Raw genomic sequence first — 25,022 nt, 5'->3', positions numbered from 1 at the left:
GGAAGAGAAAAGGAAGGGGGGAAGAGAAAAGGAAAAGGAGAAAAGAGAAAAGGAAGGGGGGAAAGAGAAAAGGAAGGGGGGGGAAGAGAAAAGGAAGGGGGGAAGAGAAAAGGAAGGGGGGAAAAGGAAGGGGGAAAGAGAAAAGGAAGGGCAGAAAAGGAGAAAAGCAAGGTGGGAAAAGAGAAAAGCAAGGTGGGAAAAGAGAAAAGCAAGGTGGGAAAAGGAAAAGCTGGAAAAAAGAAGAAAATGAAGGGGGAAGAGAAAAGGAATGGAGAATAGGGGGAGGAACAAACATGGAAAGGGGAAAAATGGGAATAAAGGGAAAAAGAAAGGTGGGGGGGAGGAAAGAAATGGGGGGAAAAGGAAGAAAAGCGGGAAGAAAGAAAGGGGGGAGGTGAGAGCGGGCAGGGGAGCGCCGCACCTGGGGCGGGCGGCGGGCGGGAGGGGGCGGTGCCGGCCCGCCCTGCCCGGCGCAGCGCGGCGCGGCGCGGCGCGGAGCGGAGCGGAGCCAGCTCCTCCTCCTCCTCCTCCTCCTCCTCCTGCTCGTCCTCCCGCCCTCGATGCGCGCTAGCCGGGGCGCCGCGGCCGCACGCGCAGCGCCCGGAGCGCAGCGGCGCGCAGCCGGCGGCGGAGCGGTGCGGCGCGGTGCGGCGGCGGCTCTCACCCGGCAGCATGGAGTCCGCGGTGCTGCGCGTCCTGGTGCCGCTGCTCGGCTGCCTCCTCTCCGCGGTGAGTGCCTCCTCTGCGGGCGCGGGGCTGCCGCACCGCCCCCGGGGCCGCTGCGCGCAGCGGGCTTCGCTTTCGCCTTGTGCCTGGCCGTTCACGCTGTCTGTAGCCGAGGCAGTTTGCCGCGGGCAAACTTTAGGCAACTTTGGAAGGGCGGTCGGTGAAGGGCAGGTGTCTCTGGGGTTGTCGGGCTCTCTTTTTACTTTTTTTTTTTTTTTTTCCTCCTCTCCTCACCTGCTTTAGAAAATAGCAATCACTTTATTTTGTTTTATTTTATTTTATTTTAATTTTTCTCCCGACGTGTGCTTCCTCCTCAAGAGTGAGGCGATCTCTTGAACTAGCGGGCGTTCACTCTGGCTTTATTAGCGTGTTATTTCAGGGATGCTCTTGCTTCGTGCTCCCCCCTGCGCCCCCCCCGCCCTGCGTCTTCTCATTATTTTCGAGACTGGCTTTCCGTTTGCTTTGGGTTCTGTTTAGGAGCGCGATGATTTCATAAAAAGTTCCCCCCGCCCCGGGGCTGGGAATAACGGGATGCAATTTCCCAGGGGAAGCTCGGTGGTACCAGGGCAGGGGGCACCCGGGCGGGCGCACGCTCAGGTTGAAGAACAGTTTCCCGAAAGAAGTTCTGCCGAGCGCGGCTCTCGCACACTTAAACCTCACGTGGACGCGATGTCCGAGGAAAGCGCAGAAGCTGGGACCCAAGGATGTGTTTTTGGACTCCCTTCCGCTCGTGATTCCCATGCTCGCAGCTTCCTGATTGGGGCAGTGCGGTTTCCTTCCCCCCCCCCCCCCGCCCCGGTTGCAGATGGCTTGTAGCATGTTGTAGAGTTAGCAAATGTGATTGTGTCTCCTGGCGATGTGTCTGTGTGTGCACACATGCACACACACGTACACACCCATGTGTGCAAAAGCTGATTCTCTGTGCAAACAGTGCAGGCACGGGCTTGGCTGCCGAACGCTTTGCTGAAGCTCCGTTCTTTTGGCTCGTCTCCTCGCGGCGTGTGATTTCCAGCTTAAACAGGTCATTTTAACCAGCCAGATAAGGGATTGTGAGGTGGATGTAGCCGAGTTTCCCTCTTCTAATCCTATCCCGCGTTTGTTTTCTTCCTTTAAAAGGTGAGATTGCCTCATTAGCATCCTGTTGGGCTGGGTGAGGTTGCCCACAGAAACTAGGTTGTGTCAACGGGACTTGGCTGCAAGTCACTTCTGTTTGCTCGGCTCAGCCGGTGGCAGGGGTTCGCTCAGGAAGCCGCTCTGATCCCTTGTAGGCAGAGGAAGGCCAACCAAAGTGAGCCTCCGAGTGTGAAAAGTAATGCAGGTTTTACACTGCATCACTCCTGTCTCTTTTCTCCTCTGCCCCTGTGAAATGAGACAAAAGTAGTTACTTCTCTTTCTTTTTTTTTTTGGCTGTCGGTATAACCCACCCGACCATCTGCATCACCCAAGACTTTGTTTGAGGAAGAACAGGCTGGGAAAATGGGTTAAAGAATCAAAAAATGACCAGGCATTTAGTTCCTGCAATTCTACAGACTATGCTTTTAGGGAAGATGCAAAATAGCTCGTGTCTGGGGGTCGAGTCAAGGAAATGGGAAGAAGGGAGTAGAGCTCTCATCAGCTTGCTGGAACTGCTCCAGATCCCGCTTCCACTGAAACCTGTGGCAAAAATCCCGTCTCCTTAAATACTGCTGGCATGACGAGATCCTTTGGGGCCAGCTCCTGCAGAGAAGTAGTCACCGGGTCTGCTGAAGTTTAACACGCGAGTGTTTGCAGGATCGGGCCGTTACAATGCAAGGTGTCGGTGCACTTGTACTGACCGTTCCTATCACTAAGCACAAACTCCCGAAGCTTTGGGATAGCGGCAAACCACAGCCTAGGTGCAGTCTGGGGGACCCTACTGGTCCCGTTTCAGCCCTGACCTCCCCTATACTATTTTGTCATTCCACACTTCATCTCACTTTCTTCCTTTGCTTTAGCGGAGCTGTCAGTTGCTTTCGCACTATGTTAATGTCACTGGGACTTGGTTCATGCTAGCGGGTTAGAAAGACTCGCACGATAAGCATCTGTCTTGGTCCGCAAGGTGACTAATACCGAAGTGTATAAATTTTCTGTAATAACGCCGAAATGCTGGAGAGATTCCCTGTTGTTTTGTTTCTCAGTTCGAGTCGGGGAAGCAGTATTCATTTTTAAAGCAAAAGTAAGCCTGAAACTGTAACAGCCTGACTCTGGGATCTAAAATTACCTGATGACATTTTTCTTACAATTCATTGTGGTAATTTTTATGGATATGTCCTTGAGAAGGCCTTGAACAGCAATTATTGGCTGCTCCAGAAGTTTGGTGCTATAAAACTGTTGCAGCCAGGTGTTTTCTAATTGCTGTTATAAACTTTCACCCTGTGCCCCATGATCCACAAACGTGAGAAAAGGAAATCGGGCAAATTTTATTTGCTGTAGTTCATCAGGCCACTTTCATCAGGCTTCCCTCACTGGTCAATTTTTAACATTTTGGAGAAGTGGTGGATTTGTCTTGTTTTGGTGGAAATCGAGGATAATCCCTACTAGGTCCTAATGGGTTGTTCTACGTTTTCCAGGCATATAACTAAGATAAGAATCTGGGCCAGGAAGCTACAAACTGCAGCAGGTTTTTTTAGTCTGTATCTGGTAAATGAGATATAGATAATTCAAAGCAATTGGTGGATTCCACAGTCCTTCCGACTGAAAGCTCATTGAATTAGCCAAATCTGTCCAGCTGGTGTAATTTGTGCTTTTCTTCGGAGTTTTATTGCGCTCCGTGGGGGAAAGGAATGCAAAACCGAGTTCTGGTCCTTCAGCAGCCCAAATGTGAAATGCTAGAAAGAGGATCCCTTTCAAACAATTTGTTAAACTTAGGCTCTCGGGGCAACCCCTTGAAAAAAAGTATCTACTTTTTTCATCCTGCCGTTGGCTGAGAATCTGAGAATTGAAACAAATACCTTGAAACAAAAATAATCAGTGCTTTTGGGGGAGATGCATGGTGCTCACTGGAATGCTGTAATGTCATTTCTGCACCCAATCCGAAGTTCCTTTTGCAGTGACGATACATGTTAGAAAAGGTCTCATCACAAAACCTCAAAAGTATTACTAGGTTTTGTGTTTTATTAGTATTTATGCATGTACAACGTGTGGCTGATCTTTTATAAAGACATTTAAGAGAACCAATTGCCCAGCTCCATTTAACTATATCTAGGTAATTCTGGAAGTCTCGTTGTCTCTATATAACTTTGGAAGAAGGTTTTCACTAGTAAAGATGCTTTGGAAGCTCTTACTTAAGGTATGGCAAGGCGAAAGACGGAAAGGCAGAAACACAGTGTCTGAGAAAAATCCTGCATGGACTATTTAAGGCTACATTTTCCATAGCATGTTACTCCAGCCCACCAGCGTGTCAGCCGGGCTATTCATACCATCACTATCACACCCTTCCCGGCAGTTGCCCGCTCAGTCTCCAGCATGAAAACTTTGGAGAACCAAGCAAGAGGGCAATCATAATACATCGTAAAGGGAGATGAGTCCTTCAAGGTGCTTTTGAGACAGAGGGGTGGTTGCCAAATTTTTGGCCTCTGAAGACAGATGGGCCCATAGAAGGATAGCGTTGGCTGGCTTGTTAATTAGGAGGTTGGAGGAGCGGAGTTTCTTTTTTCTTTTTTCTTTTTTTTTTTTTTTTTATAGTGGCTTAAAAGTACTCTGGTTCAAACACCTTCTGGTTGTAGTATCAACAGTGGTGTAGCAACCAGACAGCTACACCGAATAAAAATGCAGTCAAAGTAGGATGCGTCTTGTTTTGTGCTACGTCTGGCCACTGCTGGTTTGTGAAACTCCTGTTTTGTTTTGTTCTGGTTTTCATCAGTTCGTAGTGGTGTGACTTCACTGGCAGCCACCTTGGTGTTTGGCCCTTCTTGCTAGAGTATCCAAGAAGGTTTCATAGGAGTTGGTAGATGCAAAGCAGCAGGGTGCTTTCCCCGTTTTGCAAACTGGGAACAGGAGCATAAGTGTCCGTACCAGGGGAGGTCTGTGTTTCGTTTCTCCTGAGCCTAGTGCACCATCTGCTCAACTGTGAGGGCACCTTGAGAATGAAACCTAAAGAAAAGAGGCTTTAGGAAAGGGCTGTAATGATGAGCAATGCAAGTCTTTCTCTGTGATTTGTTGTAGTTGCCTGAAAGCCCTTTGTGTCTTCTGACCTCTGCAGGCGACGTGTGTGAAAGTGTCCCTCAGCCCATGTTTCAGCCAGGTCCTCGACCTGTCTCTACCTGTGTCACTGCATGGGGTATATTGTATCCTGTCTCTTTAGGGGTTAGTCTGTGTGCTTTTTTTTTCAGGAAAAAAGAGTAGCGTTTTCCATTTACCAGATGGTCTCCAGCAGAAACTACTGGGAAGACTGGTGTCTCATGGACGTCAGTCTTCTGATTGCCACATCATGTGCCAACTCACACAGTCTGGTAGGGCTGGGAACTTAGCTGGTATTTCGGCTGCAGTTTGTAAACATACATCCTTGCTGCAGATGGAAAGAGAGGCTGGGACAGAGTGAAAAACATCTCCCTGTCCAGCAGCGAGTGTCCCATTCATTGGCAGTCTGAGAAAGCGCAGCAGACATTGCATCGGTCGGTGAGACCCAAAACAAGAGTTTTACATCAGATCTGAAGAGGGAGGTTTGTCACACTCTAAATGGGATTGCTGCTTCAAATTCAGGAAAGGAATCAAATTAACAAGGCAGAGAAAAAAATTGTTACTCAAGTTTGGATGAGAGCAAGACTTAGCTGGGTTTTATGAACAGAGTGGGTCACATTTGGGGGTTCAGACCAAGCGTAGTAGTGTGGTGGTGTAATTTCACTGCTGTGAATGGGATCACACCTGTGTTGCACCAGCTCAGGGCAAGTGGGTCGCTAGGTCTCCTGCCTGGAAGAGGATATGTGATTAAACGTAGCCCCGTTCTCTGGTCTCATCAGCTGGCTCTCTTCATATTATAAAGACAAATTCTTGCAAAGGAAAGTCCTTTGTGCAACCAAAAAAAAAGAGGTTTTGGGGGATTTTTGGTTAGCAAAAAAAAAAAAAAAAAGAAATGCAGCTAGGAAAAATCCTCAGCCTAGGGACAGAAGCAGAGACAAACAGGATTGTAGGTGCCTGGAGCCCCCAGAGCAGGAGAAAGGCTGAAGTTGAGGTCCAGCAGGTAGGATGGAGGAGAGCTGTGCTGTCTCATGAACAGACAGGTGGGTTAGGAGCTCCCGTTCCTTATGGGAGACTTGCTGAGTCCACCTGTGGCCCGTGGAGGTCCGTCCTCCTACCCCACACGGTCTAGCAAGGTTTCCTTCAAAGAGTACTGAGCGTTTGCCGTTTCACTGTTCCCTCCCACTGGAGTCCCCGGGGCTCTGGACTCCCAGATGTTTTTTCAGGAGTCACGAGCTCTCATAGCTTCACTTGGGTGGGAACCCAGCCAAGCGAGCTGATGCCTGTGCCTCGGAAAATGAGATCCCAGAGGATTGCAGTGGAAGCAAGAGCAACCCCAATGTTTCGAGGTACAAAAGGGGCAGGGAAGCAGTGCCAGCTGTCAGGTTGGCCTCCATCCAGAGCTAACACAGCTAAGGCTGTGGCCAGGAGGTCCCATTCCGGGGTCAGGAGGCTGTTCGCCAGCTGAGTGATCCTCTGGTCGCCCTTCCCTTTTGTAGCAACCTGCTAGCTTGCTTGGCAGTATGCCTGAACTGCCAGAGATCCCTCTGGGATGATTCATCTCTCTGGGCATGGGCTTCACCTTTCGTGTTACAAGACCAGTAATGCAAGGAGAATTCATTCATTAATATGCAGAAAGTGCCTTGGGGACGGTTCGAGATGCAGATGGTATCTCTGAAGCCACTAGTTGCTGGTTGTTCTGTAAATCGTTATACAGCCCTTTTATCTGCTTAACGGGGTAATGCCAGACTTCATCAGCGTTGAGTTTTTAGAAAACCTGAAGGCTTCTGCAGATGTAAGTGGAAGCGCGAAGTTTCCCGCTGATAAGGATGCTATTAATAAAGTGCAAAGGTTTTCTTCTCCTGAAACTTCAGCCTGACTAAAAGCATCTGCTGGCTATTAGCTTTGTTACAAATCACTTTTAAACTGCTTAGCCTCATACAGAAACCCTAATGAAGGAAGAGAGAGAATAACAAGAGCAATTATGTTTAATAAGTGCCGATCCGCGTAAATATAAATGGTCTGTCCGAGCATGACTCGAACTGGTGGAAGTGAGCCGGCAGGGCTGCAAGGGGGAAGCAGATGAGGGATTTCTTTGCCGTTATAATCCTTGCCTCCGGTTGGTTTATAGAGGGAATTTAGGGACGTTTTGTGTGCAAAGATGTGTGTTGTGGGTTGCTTCCAGTGGGAAAATGCACGTTAGTGCTGCTTTAGTGGCATTTCATTGTGCCAGGTTTTATCTATGGCAATAACTTTTATTATTTCCATATAAATACACAATACTGCAGGACTTAAGGACCTGTTGTAGCTTCTGAGCTGTATGTGAATTTTGGAGACCCCGGTGTACTTTGCATTAGCCAAAATCACGTAGCCAGTCAACTGAAACAGCGCATGGAAACAGCCTCAAACTCTGTCATTAGTCACGTTAAGCAGATTTTGTACCCCCCGGGCACTGCAGGCAGGTGGAGATTTACACTTCCTTCATTTGCACTGAAAGTCAAGCAGTCCAACCAAATCAGGATTATTTACTAAGTTGGAACCGAATCAGGATTATTTTCCAATACGTTTCACTGATGGGCTGGAGAACAGACTCAGTGGTACTAGCTGCTTTGGGAAACTCTTCTGGGCATCCCCACTTGGCTTTGGTGATTCGCGTTTGGTTGAACGTGGGAGGAGACAGGAGAACTGTGCATGGAGGCCCTGGCTCTCCGTGGGCTGAGCCGCCGTCCCCGCGATGCCTTTCTTGCTTTTACCACAGGCTCAGGGACGTTCCTACTCCTGCCAGTCAGCAGTAAAACCCACTACAGTATCAGTGTCATGTTTTTTTTTTTTAATCTTCATCCCTATAAAATCCTATCTGATCAAGAGAGAAGTGTGTGTGGGGGAAATCTATTTAAATATAGTTACTATCTGGAGGGGAAAATAGCAATAATTTATGTCTCCTTTGTAAAGCTGAAATCTATAGGGTGTCTTTTTAAAAGGTGTTTCTTCGGGATTTAACAGATGTTTCAATTAATACCTAGTGATCTGTAACATCACAGCTAAAAACTGAGCAGCAAGCATCTCCAGGGCCCTTATAAATGTCACTGCCTATCCCAGCTACGCAGCCTGTGAACTTCCTTTCAGGCGACCTCGGGGTGGGATTCAGCATGTGGATGAAGACACCTCCATTTCAGTGGGTGTGTGTAGGTGTCTATGTACCGCCTACATGTCAGAGACCCCGTTGTGGTCGGGGTTGGTTCTGAGGGTTGGTTCAGTTGCCCACTCGCCGGCATCTCCTACATTCAGAGAGGTGTCCTACTTCTTTTTCTGAAGAGTGAAGGCCCTGGTGGGTGCTGGCTTATCTGCCCACCCCTTGTGGATGTCTTGAACCCACAACACAAAAACCATCTCAAATGGCACCACATGGCTATATTTAAGCACCTTTTTGAGCCCTCGTTGACTGTAGTGGCAGTCCAGTCTCCTACCCCCCATGTAGACACCTCCATTTAGGGTTTTCAAGCTGCAAGCTGAATCCCACCCCCAGGTTCCCCATTATACAACAGTATAATGAAAGCAGAAGAGGGCTGCTCACACTGAATTTTACCCCACAGCCTGCTTTATTCACTACTCAAAAGCACCTTTTATCTTCTTCGTTCCTATTTCTTGCAAGTTACCGAACTGCTGCGGTTCAAACTTTAAGGAACCTATCCCTTTGCCAGGCAAAGAAGGAAACAAAATGCAATATACTGAAGGTGCCCCCTCCCCCCTAAAAATTCGTAAGAGCTCTGTACACTTACAGCAAAAGGCAAAGCTGGTTCAGCACTGACTCTCAGCGTTTTTCCGCGCTCAGCTTGCAAATGCAGCCAGAATCCAAAGCCTGTTGGAGACGATGTCTCTTCCACCGTTACTCTGCTGTAGCCAAATTTAGCTCATAATTCAGGTGAATGCAGTCTTTTTTTTTTTTTTTTTCTTTTGTTTGTTTTCCCCCAGGCTCTTTCCCCTTATGGACCCTTAGACATTTGTCAGGGGAGGTGCAAACCCCATTAGAAAGTTCACCCCATTTGTGGCTCTGTGGAGTGCTGCGCACAGATTAGAGCCCACTGCCCTGGCAGATGTGCCCTCTTGCAAGGGAGGAGTGAATGGGTTTCTCCCAAGAAGCGTTATGTCGTTCACGCACTCCCCTGTCGTGTCTGCATCCATCTCTGCTTATCTCTCATTTTCACCCTTTGGTTCTCAATGATAATTATCTTCCCCCCCCCCCCCATTAGAAGCAGGTTCGCTTTCTGCTTGGAATAATCAAAGATGGGGAAAGCGCTGCTGCTGAGACGGTTCCCAGCTTCACATGGCACTGAAAGGAGGCCAAAAATATTACGTGAAGAATTACTGACGTGCTCCAGTGTTGGCTGCCGGGCTGCTTGCATTTTTGGGGGCGTGACATTAAACACAGCTGCAGAGCTGGGTGAGCCTTTGCTGTGCCGCACACTTAATTCCATTGCTGCAATGATTTCTTTCAAAGGAGGGTTTTTTTTTGTTTTGTTTTTACTTCTCTTTTTCCTTACTCACTGTCACGTGTTGCCCAGTTTCCCCTTTTCTTTCTTTTTTTTTTTTTTTTTTTTCCTCCAAATAGCAATACCTGAGATGGCCCAGTTGTGGAGCTTGCACAATTTCCACGTGCCAAGCTTTCTCCGCCTCCTGTAGCCAGGGCTTTGCAGCTGGGGCGAGGGCGCTGCGTTCGGGCGCAGGAATTCTTGCTGCCTCATCCCCTCCGTGCAGTTTCTTTCACCGCACCGCTTTGGGCAAAATTAACCTTTGTGCCTCCTTGCCTGGCCCTCTCTTCCCTCCCCCTGGGAGGTCATATGTGTTTCAGCAAACAGCATGTCAGCAGCTTATCTTTGGCCTGTTTGCCTACAATACAGATGAGGCAAGGTTTGTCAAGAGAAATAACAGCTTATATCAGAACGGTAGCAATTGCTCTGAGTTTAACCTGAAGGTATTTTGTCAACGGGATGGTTTGAGAGAAAAGCATGCTGGTTGGAGCGATTTATTTATTTTTTATTTTTATTTTTATTTTTATTTTATTTTTTACAAAACCATCGCTACCGCCAATGGTCCTTCAGTCCTACCGAATCGGACACCTACAAATACCTCCAAAAGCCAAGCCCACAATTCAGCGTTCATAGTTCTGCTGGCTATTAAAACCCTCGGACTCAGTGAAGCTGTTGCTTTTACGACCCGCTGCGATTTTCCGCGCATCTCGCCACCTGCTAGCTTCTGCTGTCGCATAGGTGATAGTTCTCAGCCGCCCCTGCAGCCCCACGAGGGCTGACGGTGGTCTTACCGGCTTCTCCCTGGCTAAGAGATTCGTAGCCTGAAGTTGCTTGGTTTTGCTTTAGAGACAAGCTTCAAAAGCTTCTTTTTTTTTTTTCCAGTTTTATTAGTCAGGCCTTTAAAAATTGCTCTCTCCCGTATAGCACTAGATGATCATGGCTACAATAAGTCTCTGGGCTATCACAAGGCTTCTATCACATTTATATTTACCTTCAACTTCTTAAAGTCGTCCCCCCCCCGTTATTTTTATTTTTATTTTTTTTTGGCCATGCTCCTTTGGAAGGCTGTTGCCAGAATTAAATTTATGGTTAAACTGTGCAGGTCAAGCCCCTGATTTTTTTTTGTAGGTGGAAAGGAAATTAGCAATTGGAACTCATTGCTTTTGGTCCACCTCACGTGAGTCTCACAATTGTCTTAAGGGAACAATAAGCTGCTGGAAAAAATCATGTTTAAACCTAGCTGTAAAGCTGAAGCTTTGGTCATTTGCTCAGGTTTTTTACTATGTATTATTGTTACAAGGAGAGAAAACAAAACCAGTACTTACTGTAGCGGCATCAGAAACTCTAAAATCACTTGTGGGGTAGAGGGCAGTTGGGTAGAGGACTGGTGGACTAGGTCTGTAAAGCCAGGAAGTGTCGTGTACTCAACAGCGATGTATTAACTCCTTGCAACAACAGATGCAGAAGGGAAAATAACCCAAGCAGCTGTGGCAAGCTGAGAGGTTGGGGGCCAGCAGGGGGAAGCAGACAAGGAGATGGTGGAAGATGTCTGGGTGACAAAGCGGGGACCTGGGAGAAGGGATGAGGAGGGTTATCGTGTAGTGGGGAAGGGCAGCTGCAAGCACTGGGCGAGAGAAGCAAGGAGGCAGTGGCCATGACTTCTAGCTACAAAAGGTCTAGGAGGACTTCAGGTGGCTCAGCCAAGGAGCGGTCCCTGGCCCTGGCTTTGGGCGGCTGGTACATCTCCTAGGCCTTGTGCGTGCTGTGTCCTTGTGGGGTCCTAGACACAGAGCATCAATATCTCCAGCAAAACATGGGATTGCTTTGCCATAGCAAAAGCTGCTCAAACCTCCACGAATGCTGCTCCATAAATATCTTGGCCTGCTTTCTGGCCCAGGGCTAGCCTGAAAATCTGCGTGCTGTTGTACTGCATGCTGGAGATGAATCTTTTGTGCAAGTTGATCGCAGGGTCTGTTGATCTCACTTGGATCCCTGCTGTCCAGAAACATCCTAGAGCTGTAGCATTGCTAGGGACAGCCGGTGCTGGCAACTCTGAGAGGCCTAGGTGCAACGTTGTCTCTTCTTGCACTGCTTTTTTCCAGTCTAGTTTTCCTCTGCCTATTGCCCTAATAATATTTATCTCCTCCTGTGCCTCTCTTGGAGATCTGACAGAATTTATTATTGCACAATTAAGTAATACTAATAATTAAATAGCAACTGTATCTTTGATGCAGACTTGTTTTCTTCCCCACTATGGGACTGCTGAAGAGTCATTAGGTACTAAAATGCCTGGCAGGTTAGTGCCTCTCTGCTTCATAATTATTTCTTCCCTGCCCATTTACCACTAAAGTTTCTGGGCTGTCAACTCTGGAAACAGATATTAAATATGTATTGCAGCCCTGGGAGGAGAGCCCAACCAGCCAGGGTACAGCACAACTAAAAATAAATGCTTATTTCCCTTGTAAAGTAGCCTGGGGAGAGATACAGGCAAGGAACAACGTCCACTGCGGTAACCATGAGTAGGAGATAGAGCAATAATTTCAGCTGCATGTAAGGAGAAGGAGCAGCAGGTCAGGTATAGGATGAGACTGAGAAGCTCTTAACTAAGTTCCAGACTCTGTAAATGGACTTTCTGCTAAGGGTGGTCAAATGCCTAGGACCAGGGTCAATCACTTTCGAGGCTGCAAACCTGTAAAGGTGGCATCAGGTGCGCCGTGTGCTCCAAAGCTGGGGGGTTTGAGTGGACCATTGCATCAAAAAGTGAGCTCTCACAGGCTATTCACACTGTATGCCGGCACTCCTCCTCAAGGAAAAAAAAAACTTTGAGTCAAAACCAACTTTTACCTAGGAGTGGGGGGTCACAGCAGTACAGATCTACCACTGGAACGGGCTGGAGAAGTGTTGCAGAGGGATGGGTGTGCTCTGGGGCGTTGGGAGTCCTCAGAAGCCTGTGAATGTGGGAACGGGAAGATGGATGAACTTGGAGACAGGCTTGGAGTGTTTTCAGCTTTGAGACTGATGAGAGTAGGAGGTGGAGAGAGGTGATCTCCGGAAGCTGCCAGTCTGTCTGGAGATGGATAGGATCTCTCTAGGGTTTCATGCAGCCCCCCTAACTTGCAGCTTCACTGATTCTCTGTTGAGATGGCTGCACTAATGGCAACCTGGCAAACCAATGGCAAACTTTTCCTTGGTCTCTTTTTTTGAAGGTGTTTGTTTGCATGTGCGCTTGCGGACTTGTTGCAGGACTTTTTTCCTGTTGCAGGAAGGTTGAAGCGAACTGGAGGGCTTTGCTCTGCGTGTGACAAGGGTCACTGTTCTCTGCCACTGTTGCCCCTTGCTTTGAGGGATTCATCCAGCGTGGACTCTGGCCGCCTTGTACTAGTCAACGGTGTCATCATTCAGGTTGTTTTGGGGGTGGGGAGGGAGAAGTTATTTGTAGAAGAGTAGAGATAGAGAAAAGTTTTCATCAGAATAATGACCCTGGCTACGCACTCAATGTTCCTGTGCGTTGACAATCCCAACGCAGAGTATCACAGAGATGAGCTGTTTCTTGTAAATCTTATGGTTTTTGCGGAGGGGAGGGGGACGCAGTCTTTTTCATTTCTTCCAGATCAGTGAGAGAGACCCTCTCCCAGATCTTTCACATCATACTAAAATTTCAGCCGTGAGCTTAGAAAAGGTGCTTCTCTCCAGAGGAGTATGTGATTAACCTTCTCCAGCACTGCCTGCACAGGGACATGAGCTGCTTACGACAGGTGGGCAGGAACTGGGTCGATAAGGGGAAGAGAAGTTTAAAATCAATGTTGTACACCAATTCTGAGGCCTGTAATGGGGAAACAATTATACCTCTGCACTGCTCACCCGCTGAGTGGCTGCAGCTGACCTCTGGGTATAGGGCATGTGGTTACTCTGAAATGAGATTTAATGAAGTTTGAGGCTAAGATATAAAAGAGCTTGACTGACCACTGCACACTAGACCTTGCTGACCATTTCCCTTCCACATGTCTTTTCCTTAATAAAATCTAGCCTTTTAGTTAAGGGAGATTTTGGGGAAGATGTTTCTTTGCATGCAAAGTTACAGAGGGGAGGGATTTATCCTTGGGGGTTTTCATTTCTTGATTAATTGGAGAGGTGGAAACATTGGAGTATTTTTTTTCCTCTTTTCTTTTTCATCAAGAAATTTAAAAACTTCGTAAGTGCTGAATTATTTTTCTTGGCAGAGGGGAGTTTTTCTTTAACGTTCCTTTTCATGCCAGGAAATTGCCAGAACATGCTAAAGTCTCACCTTTAAATGATATCGCAACCATTTGTAGGAGAGAGGGAAATATCACTTTCCTAATTTACAGGTTGGAAGACTGACGCATACAGAGAGGAGATAATGACCTGTACTTAAGATCATGGGTTGGATACTATTAGTGGAACAGTTTCAGTTTTGAAAGCCATTCAGTCAGAACTGTTAGTTAGAAGCATATTCAGTCGTAGAGTTTGGGGACCTCTGACTCACTTCAACAGCAGCAGTTTTAATTGGGGAAGAAAATTTCCAGCCTTGAAAAATAATATTAGACTAGATCTAGATTTTAAAGGTATTTAAGCACCTAACAGAAAGCCCTGGCCAAGGGGGTCATGGTTTTGGTGCCGCCTATTGATTGTTAGTGCATACTCCCAAATTATGGTTTCCCTGCCAGAGGGTGGCATTTAAATGACGTGGCTAAAACTGACACATCTGAGGGTCAGGAGTGAGAAGAACGAAACTGCATTTTCTTTGTTATGTGGGAGACATTCAGAGAATAATGTATCTGTTCCCTGGTTAGTTTGAGAAATGATCATTTCAGCCTCTGGGATCCAGCCCCTTGTGGATGCAGTGCTCTTACTGGAACAAAAAATAGAATAACTTCTCCAAATGAGGCAGTATCCAATCTCCTTTCTGTTAGTTGGGAAAATCCTGCTGACAACCCTATTCTGAGAGAAAATCCTGTAGGATTGTTACAGACAACATGGGTTGAAGACCTCAATTTTAGCATCTGCCTCAATGTCCCTTTCCGTAGCGGGAACTGGCACTGAAAACAAAAGGATAAAAGCATGCAGACACTTGGCTGCATATTCATTCAGACCTAGGAATTTAATGAAAACTTGTGCTGGAGAAAATCCTTCCCTGCAGTTACCATCCTCAGGCAGAATAAATCAGCTTAGCTTCGGTGACGTTAACGTTGCTGTGCTGCGCCATCTGAGGATCTGACTCTGAGCTTAATGCTCATGGAAATTGTTGTGGGAGCAACCCTGGAAAGCTGAAACCCCGTGCGTCAAAGTAACACAAGCAAGAGCAGTGTTCCCCGTGGCGTGGAGGCTGGGACCTGTAATGCATGGTTCTTGCGGGAACATCTCAGGCTGGGTAGGTAGCATAGCCCATGTGACCCACCCTTGCCCATGTCATGGCCCTTGAGCTCTGCCTTTGTTGGCACCATCAGGAGAGTCCTCAAGCAAAATAGCTTCATTCTAGCAACAAGTCGGGGTGACAGTGCATGTGAAAAATGAGGTCCTTAAGCATTGCATTGGGACGCTGTGGCATATTTGCTAGAAGTGGGTCAGATGAATGGTTTCAACCTTTGTCCTGACGGCTCTTTTGAGACAATGGGAAACCTTTCAGTGGTCCATGAAGATACTTAACAGCACAGTCAGGGAGTTGACATTAAATATATGGAAGTTATGTGCTTCCACTGGGAATTTTTTAGGAGTCAGCAAATGGAAACAAGAGCAAACTCCACCAGGTTGGGCCAGAGCGAGGGAGCTGACTTTAAGTAGATCTTTTTGTACAGGCCCTATAGGTCCTATGTGACTTCTTGTGATTGTAAATGGAGTGAGGGGAGCTCCTGTGGGGTAGTCTCCAAAGGGTTACATCATGGTTTAACCAGAGAGACTTTGCTGCAGAGCCTGGCTGGAGAACGAGCAACAGGATGCCAGAGGTTTGCATGTTTCCTTTGTAATCAGTTAAGTGTTGTCACTCTGATAAGCAAAGTATGATTTTAATTAAGAAGCCATTCCATCTGGATTTAATGTTTATGTCAAATTACTGTGGATAAAAAAAGTAAAAAGATGGTCTTCTCATTCCAAAGAGTTTTAATTCACTGTGGTTTGGATCGCAAGTCAGGGTCGTTCTCCTACTCTTTGTGGGAAGCGTTGGGATTTTTTTTTCCCCCACACCTCATTAGCAGAAGGATCAATAAGAAACCCGCATATTCTTTTGCAGAGTGGACAATTCTTCATGGTTGTACATAGCAGCTCTCTGAAGATCTGCGAGTTGAGTCCATATTAAATGCAGGTGCATACAGACAGAGTTTGCAGCCAGTTTCAGTCCCAGTGGGACTGTATTGTGAAGGTGCTACTTACTATTGTTCCAGCCTCTGGAAGGAGTGATCTCGTTGTTGATACCAGCAAAAAAACTAAGGGAATCCAGCTTGTTGTATAAGCTTTTGGGTTCTATAGGAGTCTCACGGATGGAAAGAGGAAGAAATAATCTCTCCTCTTGCATTTTTGGGGTAGAGAAACAGTTGAGGCGACTTGTTAGGAATCTGGAAGCATATATCAAAACCTCTTTCCAGGCTTGAGTAGACAACTTTTTCTGATCAACCTTGCAATAAATAATATTTGGCTGTTCAGACTGGGGAGTCGTTAAGGCCTGACACCAGCCATTGCATTCTAGTGAAATGATGCAGAAATTGGCATGCATTAATTATGCTATCCCAGAGGGCTCCTGTACTTGGGGAGCTGCCACTGTCCTCCATTTCCTTTTAAACAATGGCTTTTCAGAGAAGAGCCTTCTATTTTGAGGTAATGCAGGTACTCTGATGCTGAGGAAAGCATTTAATTTTTCTTTTTATCCTTTTCCTGTGTTGCATTTAATTTTGTAAAGACTGGACCTAGTACTAGGCTAAGAGTCTGAGGGACATTTAGCGATGTTTGAAAGAAAGTGGTTGTTCACCTAGGAGCAAATAATGAAGTTATTCTGTTCACTCATATTGCTCAGTCTTATCTGGCCAGGCCATTAGGCTGTTGCATGAGGTGATACTGTCGCCTAACTCTAGTAACAGCTGTCTGATAGCAGCTCTTATCATTCAGGGTATGAATGACACATCTTTCTCAGAAGCCAATATACCTTCACATCTATCAAGGGAAAAAGAGGGCTGGACCAGAAATGCATCAAGGTCATCATTAGAAAGATGATCGAGAACTCCCAAGGATCTCACAGGTGTGTGTGTGTGTGTATATATATATTTATTTCATTTATTCCCCCGTAGAGGTATTTTCAGTCCAATAGTAATTGCTTCCCTCTCATTAAAAAGGAAAACAACACAATTATAGTCCAGAGTGTTGCTGTAAAGAAGCGGTTAGGCTGTCCTCGGAGAAAGCACAGAGCTGGCTAATCAGACACCTGATTTCCATCCCATGCATCATGGGGCAGGATCCTTGGGTTTCGTTTTCCTAAAGCACTTTGCAAGTCTCAGCTTTGGTTGTTTAGCTGGATGGGCCTGCTTGGAGTACGCAACAGTGGGTGGCTCCTTGCCCAGGCTGGGAAAGTTGTGGAAAGTTGTAGAGCTCTTTCCTCACCTGCAGTTTTGTGAGTATGTGAAGCCCAGCAATTAGAAGTGGCAATAAATGTAACTGTGACCGCTGAAGTAGTAGGCTTTATATTAAAATATACGCATGGTAATAAGGTACTGAGATTTGATTCTAGGTATTGTTGCTTATTCTCTGCCTTTCCCACTGCTGTGCCTTCTGTGTGACTCTCTTGATCATCAGCCTAATTATTTCGAAATCAAAAGAAAATAAAAGCCACATTTCCACGCTTAGACAAGCCACTTGCTAAGCCTGTAACGGGTGCACAAGGCACAGTCATATCTCAGTACCAGCTTTGCTGTGATTTAAGAGCAGTTCAGCTTTGTTCTATGTCATAACGCCATAAATTCCCATCTACAAATAGCAGTCTTTGGTAATGTATGCAGGGCTGGGAATGGGATGTTCTTGACTGAAAGCAACCCCTTGGGGCAGGACATCCCGCTGAAGAAATTAACAGGAAGAAGCAGATGATGGTGAACACAATCTGTCACTGCGGTGGGTGAGCAAGGGCTAAGTGTCTCTGAATGCTGAACAGGACATCCTGCTTTTCTAGCTGGTAGGCAATGGAGCTGGGAAGAGCCCCTTGAGGCATTCTGTCCTTCTCAAACGTGATGCCTGTTGTTTCCGCTTCCTTGTTTGGGAACGTTTCCCTAGATGGAGCAACCTCTGCCATGGCAGTATGATCTTGTGCTGCTGAGATGCGTTTTGGCTCTGACCACCCATAGTTGAGCCTGGGGGAGAAGGTTACGTTCTTCATTGACAATGTAAAGGAATTGGATTGTGAAATCCCAGAGCTGCAGATATGTTCTGGAACCGTCTCATGGATGCCTCTGCTTTGAAGACCAGAAGATACCGAAGAAAATGAAAAATGGTGTCACTTCTTCCCTGGAGCAATGGGATAGCTCCTTCCTTTAGGCTCCTTTCTTCCTTTTCCCCTGAGCACTAATAGAGGAAAGGGTTGTATCAGATGCAAAGGGCAGCTAGGTGCCCAACATCCCTTAGCCTTTAGTAAGAACCGGATGCAGACCCTTCTTTTGTCCTGTAAAAATGTCCCCAAAGTGGGATTCAACTTGTAGATTAAGACATGTAATCATTTCATTATGGTTACTGAAGTTTCAGGGCTTAATTTAGCTGCCCACATGTAGGCTCTTGCACCATTGGAGATACCCTTGGGCTCCCAGCTGCCTGTGCAGAAGGGCACAGGTCTCCCATACCAGCCAGTCCCCATACTGTCCCAGCTGTACTGGAGTGTATCAAATGACACCAAACTTTAGGCAAATGAATTCTACCGTGGGTGTCTTTGTATATGTCCACGTGTGTTTGTGTGTGTACAAAGACCGGCACAGCGTCACCAGTCTGCACTGCTGAAATGCCAATAGCTGCTAGTCACTTTTGTTAACCACAAGAATTAAGCAAAAACAGCAACAGAAATCATGAATCAGTTCTGAAAAAGGAACAGGAGCTGAATTTCTCATCTATTTGTCTCCTGAATTACATCTGTTTGTCTCCTGGATTACAAACTTTTAGTATCTTTCTTTTCTCTGCAATCAAGACAAGGAGAAATGCGCTGCTTCTGCTTCTGTGTTGGCTGGGATGCCCTGACTGTGCCAGGGCAACTGGCAAATACTGCAAGACTCCTGATGAAACCCATGGGTTGGCAGCACTCAGTGGCTCCAGCGACATCAGTAAGACCTTACTGTGTCTCTTCTTGCATCATGACCCAGTTATATAAAGTTTGAAGTCTCTGCTCTGTGTTTAGGCTCATACTATCTGATACACCTCTTTTTTTTTTTTTTTTTTTTTAACAAAGGGACGTTAATCAAACACGAATGGCCTTGAAGTGGAGTTTACAAGAATTTCTGTGCATCATTTCCTCCTCTTGAAGTTTAGAAAATTACTGAGGCAGAAACTCCCTTATTTGCACGTGTTTGTTTCCAAACATATAGCAGTAAAAGTGAGTGGAGTCCCATGATTGTATGCCAGCAGCTATTTGAGAAAACCCAACTGTAATGTAGTGTCTTGGTGCGTAGGCCAAGATCTGATATTAGAAATGCAGAAAGTTTGTGCAGTTGTTATATCCAGATTAGAATAATCCCTGACAGGAATGGTAGCTTACTTTATTTGGCTAGTACATTGAAAGCAACTAATTTTCGCCAAGTTACTTCCAATAAGTTAAATCCAACAGCTTGTCTCTGATAAAAGCATAGCTAACACTTTGTTGAACTTGTCAGCCTGTCTTCTTCTGGGAGCTGAAATGAACAATTCGGGACATCCTTTGGCTCAGACCCCCGTGGATTATCACCCTAGCTATTAAGCTAGATGCCCTGGAGAAAGTCATGAGTTTGTATGGATTTCAACTTCTTTGCATCTCATTGTGCCTTTCTGTGCTAGGCTGAATTTCCTTGTAGTAGAATAACTCTGGAGACATTCAGCACTTGATTTGGTTTCTAAACATAGGTGCCCAGTGTCTTCTGAGATAACGATGCAGTGAGGGCATCCAGGTGCTGCTCCAGAAGAACGCAGGGCTCCTGTAAGTCCCGTGTCCTATCTGCCTGTCCCATGCAGATAGCGTAGATACTAGGACTGTCTCAAATGATATGAGGTACCTATGTTCAGACAACTGAACTGAGTCCCTAAATTTAGGGAGGATGAAGTTTGCCGTTACAAATAATAATCAGATCATGTTTTCCCAAAATCCTCCTATTGCTAAAGCCAAGCTGATGGCACTTGAGTCAATTACCCTGAGACATTTTGTATGACCAGCTTAGAATTGCTTTCATGACCTGATACCAGGTTATGGCCCAGGGTCTTTGCAACACCATATAGAAAAGGAGAATTGCCTCTCTATTCTTCATTGCTGTTCAGTGTATACAGCAAACAATTGTGTTAGCCTTTTTTTCAGCAGCACATACTGGGTGTTCACGCTGAATTATTTCCCTTTTCTAATCCCTAAATCCTCCTCCACATTACTGCTTTCCAGAATTCAGGCTGCCATGCTGGAGATCTGTGCTGAATCCCTTCTTTCTGGAGTGCACATTTTGCATTTGGCTGCATTCAGATAGACTTTCTCAGACGGATATTGTAAGTGCTTCTAGGTGCAAGTTATCCAGGCCTGCTTATTTAAAATGTTTATCTCTCCTAGATGTTGTTTAACATCCGCCTTTGTTACTAATGGACTGGAAAAAGCTTCTTCATCATCATCAGATACAAGCACATTGCCTTGTTGCTTTCCAAATACAGATCAAAATTGCACATTGAACTTTCCTCTACTGGGCTGTAGCATCTGCAGGATTTTGTTTGTTGCAATGCCTTTGTAAAAAACCTGAAAATAATAACTTCTCATTAATGTTTTATTCCTACCAGCGGCAACTCTTTCCTAATGTCTTGAGGTTCACATTTCGTGTTTCTAAGGCTCATTACACTATAGTTTTTCATCTTTCTTTTTCTTCCATTTAGTGAATACTGCTGGGTTTGGGTGATTGGGTTTGGGAGGTTGTTTTTTTTTTTTTTTTTCTTTTCCTGTCACTTCCAATTGCTGCTTTTAGTTCATTGTTGAACTGAGGTTAGGTTTTACTCAGTCATTTGGATTGGAAAATTACAGCTGGCTTGAATTGTTGCCTTTTGGCCACCTGATCAGCCCTCCCAGAACTCTGACTTGTCCCACAGCACCATGTCCAAATAGAGCAGCTGGGGCACATGGTAAAGGAGGAACCCCGTGATCAGGGCTGGTGACAAGCCATCGGGGAAGAAGGTTATCTGGCAGCTAGGAGGCACAGGTCACAAGAAGAGTGAAGACAGGTTTTCTTACGGAAGCATAAATTGAGGGAGAATGGGGAGATTTTAATAGGATTTATAAGGTGGAAGAGCCCAGGTAAAGCTCTAAGGTGGAGATTCTCAGGTAAATCACTTGCTCACCTTGCTTTCTTCATGGGACATGCGGAGTGTTTGCTTGGACCTATTGAGACAAAGTCTGATACCGCAACATGCTGAAGTTTCCTTCTGGTAAATATAGATCAGAATTTGGAGTGGGAAAAAGATAACAGGATCCTAATGGCATCTGTCTGAAAGTGGAGGCATAAGTGCCTGGGAAAGGCATGAAGGACCAGCAGAGAAGGAGCACATAAATGCAGTCATCCGTTTCCCAGAACCGTTGTTCACCCAAAACTCACCTTTTGATAAATATTGTCAACAGTGCAGAGAAATTTGCCACAGTTCACAGATACCCTCTGAGAGAGGTGAAATCACGCATTCATTTCACTGGGAGATAGTTTTAACATTGTTGTGAACAACTTAAGTGCAGGTTCGTTAACAATTTTATTTTCAACATAATTAATAATACCAGAGAAGAAAAAGCAAACATGCCTTACGTTATGATGGTCTGTACAAAACTCTGTGGATGCATCAGTCTTTAGCAGTGATGGCAATGAAACAGGATTTCTTTTAATTCCCTGATGGTGGGAGAAACTCACTTTTCAAGAGATAGAATATGTACAAATGAGAACCCCGTGATAGATGTGTTTGTGTCTAGAGATAAGTCTGTGTTAATATAATGGGAACGCTCCTATTCATTTGTCTTGGATGGCAGACTTAAAAATTTGGCTAGGTTTTGAGAGTTACGGTTTTCAGAGAGTTCTTGGAATATGTTTGCTGTGTGCACGTTTGAGTTACTGTGGTGAATGCCTTCTGCTGGAAACCTGCGGCTTTCAGGAGTTTGTAATGAGGCCAAGAAACCTCTGCTCAAGAAGAAACTTTTTGGGGAAAGGAGACTGGATTTTTTTTTTTTTTAACATATTAGACCTAAATTGCTATAAGATGACTTGGGTTTTGAGGCTATTTTCCCCTAAGGAAAACTTTATGAAGTTTTCAAGAAAAAGAAGTTTTATGAAAACTAGAAGCTTTGATGCCAGTGTGGGCTATCTGAGAGGGATATCTCAGCTCATTCAAATCTCCCTGTACCGACTCATCTCTACATACATCCAGAGCTTCTTGAGGCCATGAAGTTTATCATCCTTCATACCCTTGGCTGGACACACTGTCATTAGAGGGAGAGAAAGTAGATTTGGATGGCTTAGAAGGTGACGTTTTGTTTCCAGTTGCATCTCGAACTAATACCCAAACAAAATCCTGGTGTAGGCTGGGAATTGCTGGAGTGCCTTGCACTGATTGCTGTAGAGTTACCAGACAAGACAGCACCGCCGTGTCAAGCTGTCATAAGTTTAAAAGTGAAGGCATGTCATGGATTAGAAATGATCTGAAAAGGCTGAAGCAGCTGGCTTTATTTCAGGAGGGACACACACTAGAGGCCAGTGAGGAGCTACAACCATCTCAGATGGAGTGAGACGCTTAATGTAGTTACTAACAAAAGCGGTAGGGCAAGGAACAAGCATTACAACTGTTAAGTTTTACCCTATGCTAATAACTACTCGGGGAATGTGTATGTTTTTACAAGGCATGAAGTTTGTCTGGGCTCTAGGAAGACTGTAGCCACTCCGAGGAGATCTCGCACAGCTTCACAGGCAGCTCTCTGGAGTCCTGCACCGCTCACATCAATGCTGCAGGGTGTTAAGATCCCAGAGACAGGTCAGGGTGGAAAATAACATTTTCAAGAGCAGCTGCGTTCAGTTCTGCTCGCCCCAAAGAATATTGAGGCTCAGAGGCCAAGGTGGCGGTGTTTAAGGGGCGATGGAAAGACCTGTAATCTGTTTGGTCCTGTTCAGCCATGCAGTAGCCTGGAAAAAAGAGGAGGAGAAGACCACAGCAAACTGGGTGACGGAGACCTCCTCCACAGAATCTTTTCCCTGATTGCCTCTGTTCCTTCTGTGTTAATTTAAGCTTTCTGACATGTACAGGTACTTTAGTCCTAATTTGCAATAGGAAAAAGTCTGAGGTGTGTTGTAAAGCTGTTTGGGGAGCTCTGTCACATGTGTGCACGCAACTTGCTGTGCTTATATAAATGGCAAGGAACTGAAATGGGAAAAAGCTGATTTTCTATGTGGGAATCTTTGTTTATTAACTACTGTTGCCTTTGCAGGGTAAATCTATATTTTTACTTTTCCATTTCAAAGTGAACGTATATATCAAAGAGACGTAGGCACCTGTGGTGGCAATTAGAGACCTGGGAGGTACAAAAGAGGAGGCTGTATTCTCACAGCTTTTCTGCTGTTCTTTGGGGAGAAGTTATTGCTTTCAGTTTATTTTTCTTGTTCAGCAGTAAGTGGCTTTGCGCAGTGTAAGGTTCATTGAATTGTGGCATTCACCTGCTACACTGATATTGCCAGCATTTGTTGAAAGATAATTTTGTTATTAAGACTTTGATAAGGGATTTGAAAGAGTTATGTTCTGTTCCTGGTTCTGATGAAACATCTTGTGCTCCTCAACTTTCTGAGCTTGTCTTCTCCCCCTGTAAAGTTAGAACTTCTCCATCTTTTTTGCCTGTTTTAGTCTATTTTCAATGAGAAGGCTCTAGAGTAGAGGCTCCACATGTAGGCAACCCCTCTTGTGTTTGACTGCTGATTATGTTAGGCTTTAAATGACATAAGTAATAACATTCTGGAACCAAACTTTTGTTATGGCTGAAGAAACAGAGTCAAGTCATCCCTGGTAGAGTTGTAACTGGAGCAATTCGTCCATTTTTGGGTAAAAACCATGAACCATGAAACTCCAGACAAGAAGAACGATAAAAGATCTAGAAAACACTGTGAGGGGTGGTGGGGGGGAGTGAAAGAAGTGAGGATGTTTCCTGTAGAGAACAAAACACTGAGGAGAAAAACGGCAACTTTTCTTTAAGTATGTGAAAAGACTGCTGTACATAAGAAGGGGAGGTGGGGGAAGAATTTCTCCTCCATAACCAGTTTGGATAGAACTAGAAATTCTGGCTTCAAATTGCAGACACACAGATTTAGTGTACCACCCACTAGAAAGCATCTTTCTGATGATCAGCGTAGAGAAACCTGGGAATGGTTGAGCTGGGGACACCGTGTGGTCTCGATCAGTGAGGGCACTCGAGAAGAGATGCAGCCAAAGCCTGTCAGAAGGAGTTACTGGGACTTTTTCTTCTCAAGTATCACAGAGGGGTAAAATAGATCGTCCTTTAAGGATCCTCCTAATCTTTTATTTTTCCCTCTCAATCTGTGAACTTGGAAGAATAGGTAGCTAAAAGAAGAATCCCTAGAATTGCACCTGCTCCTTTTTCTCTCAGCCAATTCAAAATGGTTTTATATCACAATTTCCAGATTAAGCCCCACGAATCTTCAGTTCTTCTATGTTCTTCTATGAAGCAGGGACTTGACTTTCTTAGACGTTTTACTTTTCAAGAAGGGAACATGACTACCCTGCTGATGGGAACATCCTTGAGAGAAATCTACACGTGACGTTGTAGACAGGCAAGTAAAGACAGTTTTCTCTAAATTTTCTGCATCTTTCATTTAAACTTGGGCACGGACATAGCTTGAAGTTAATATTTGTGTTAAGATATAAAAGCTAAAAACAAAGAAAGAATAGACAAGAAGACACCTAGGAAGGGCAAGATTTGTCTGCAATACCTACCCATACAACTGGCTTGAATGTCCTGCTCTTATCTTTTCCTACAGCCGTGTTACTGAGTCTTTAGGGAGCGCCGTCCCTCCAGTGAGGGTCCCTAGGCTCTGCCACAAGGACATAATTTATTTTTCCTAATGTCAAGGGTGGAGGGACTGCTGTAAAGTCTAGTCTGACCGTCTGCATAACGCCGACCATTAACTTCTGCTTTGGAACTGCGGTACAGCAGACCAGCATGGTTCGACGAGACAGTCTTGAAAAGCTCTTTTGATAGGTCATGCCACTCAGTCTTAAACCATTCACAAGCAGTACTTTACTTTTAATCCACATTTGTCTCATTAGAGAGTTCAGCCACAGGAATTTGTTAAGCCTTTTTTTTCACATTAAGTAGTTATCCTCAGTAGGAAATCTTCTTATGGTTTTGGT

The 25,022-nt window shown here is 45.5% G+C and overlaps 1 protein-coding gene and 1 long non-coding RNA gene across 3 annotated transcripts in view; one reads left to right on the top strand and one right to left on the bottom strand.

The window, feature by feature from the left end:
* Nucleotides 1–478: 478 nt before the first annotated feature.
* The window catches only part of VIPR1 (vasoactive intestinal peptide receptor 1), a 117,792-nt gene continuing 93,248 nt past the window's right edge, over nt 479–25,022 (top strand). Inside the window, exon 1 of one of the 2 annotated variants that reach the window (XM_068934124.1) lies at nt 479–729. In XM_068934124.1, coding sequence (XP_068790225.1) covers nt 673–729 — 57 coding nt within the window. In that variant the 5' untranslated portion in view covers nt 479–672. The remainder of the gene's footprint in view (nt 730–25,022) is intronic. The other variant, XM_068934125.1, reaches the window with a different exon arrangement.
* LOC138066154 (uncharacterized) lies at nt 1,019–9,696 on the bottom strand. Its single transcript, XR_011139398.1, has 3 exons — nt 9,536–9,696; nt 8,700–8,814; nt 1,019–2,085 (listed from the first exon to the last, which is right to left on the bottom strand). It is a non-coding gene; the product is annotated as an uncharacterized lncRNA (long non-coding RNA).

Source organism: Struthio camelus, chromosome 2, assembly GCF_040807025.1.
Source record: "Struthio camelus isolate bStrCam1 chromosome 2, bStrCam1.hap1, whole genome shotgun sequence".
In the NCBI taxonomy this organism is placed as follows: Eukaryota; Metazoa; Chordata; class Aves; order Struthioniformes; family Struthionidae; genus Struthio; species Struthio camelus.
The sequence above is the reverse complement of the archived record's forward strand: the minus strand, read 5'-3'. Positions and strand labels throughout refer to the sequence as shown.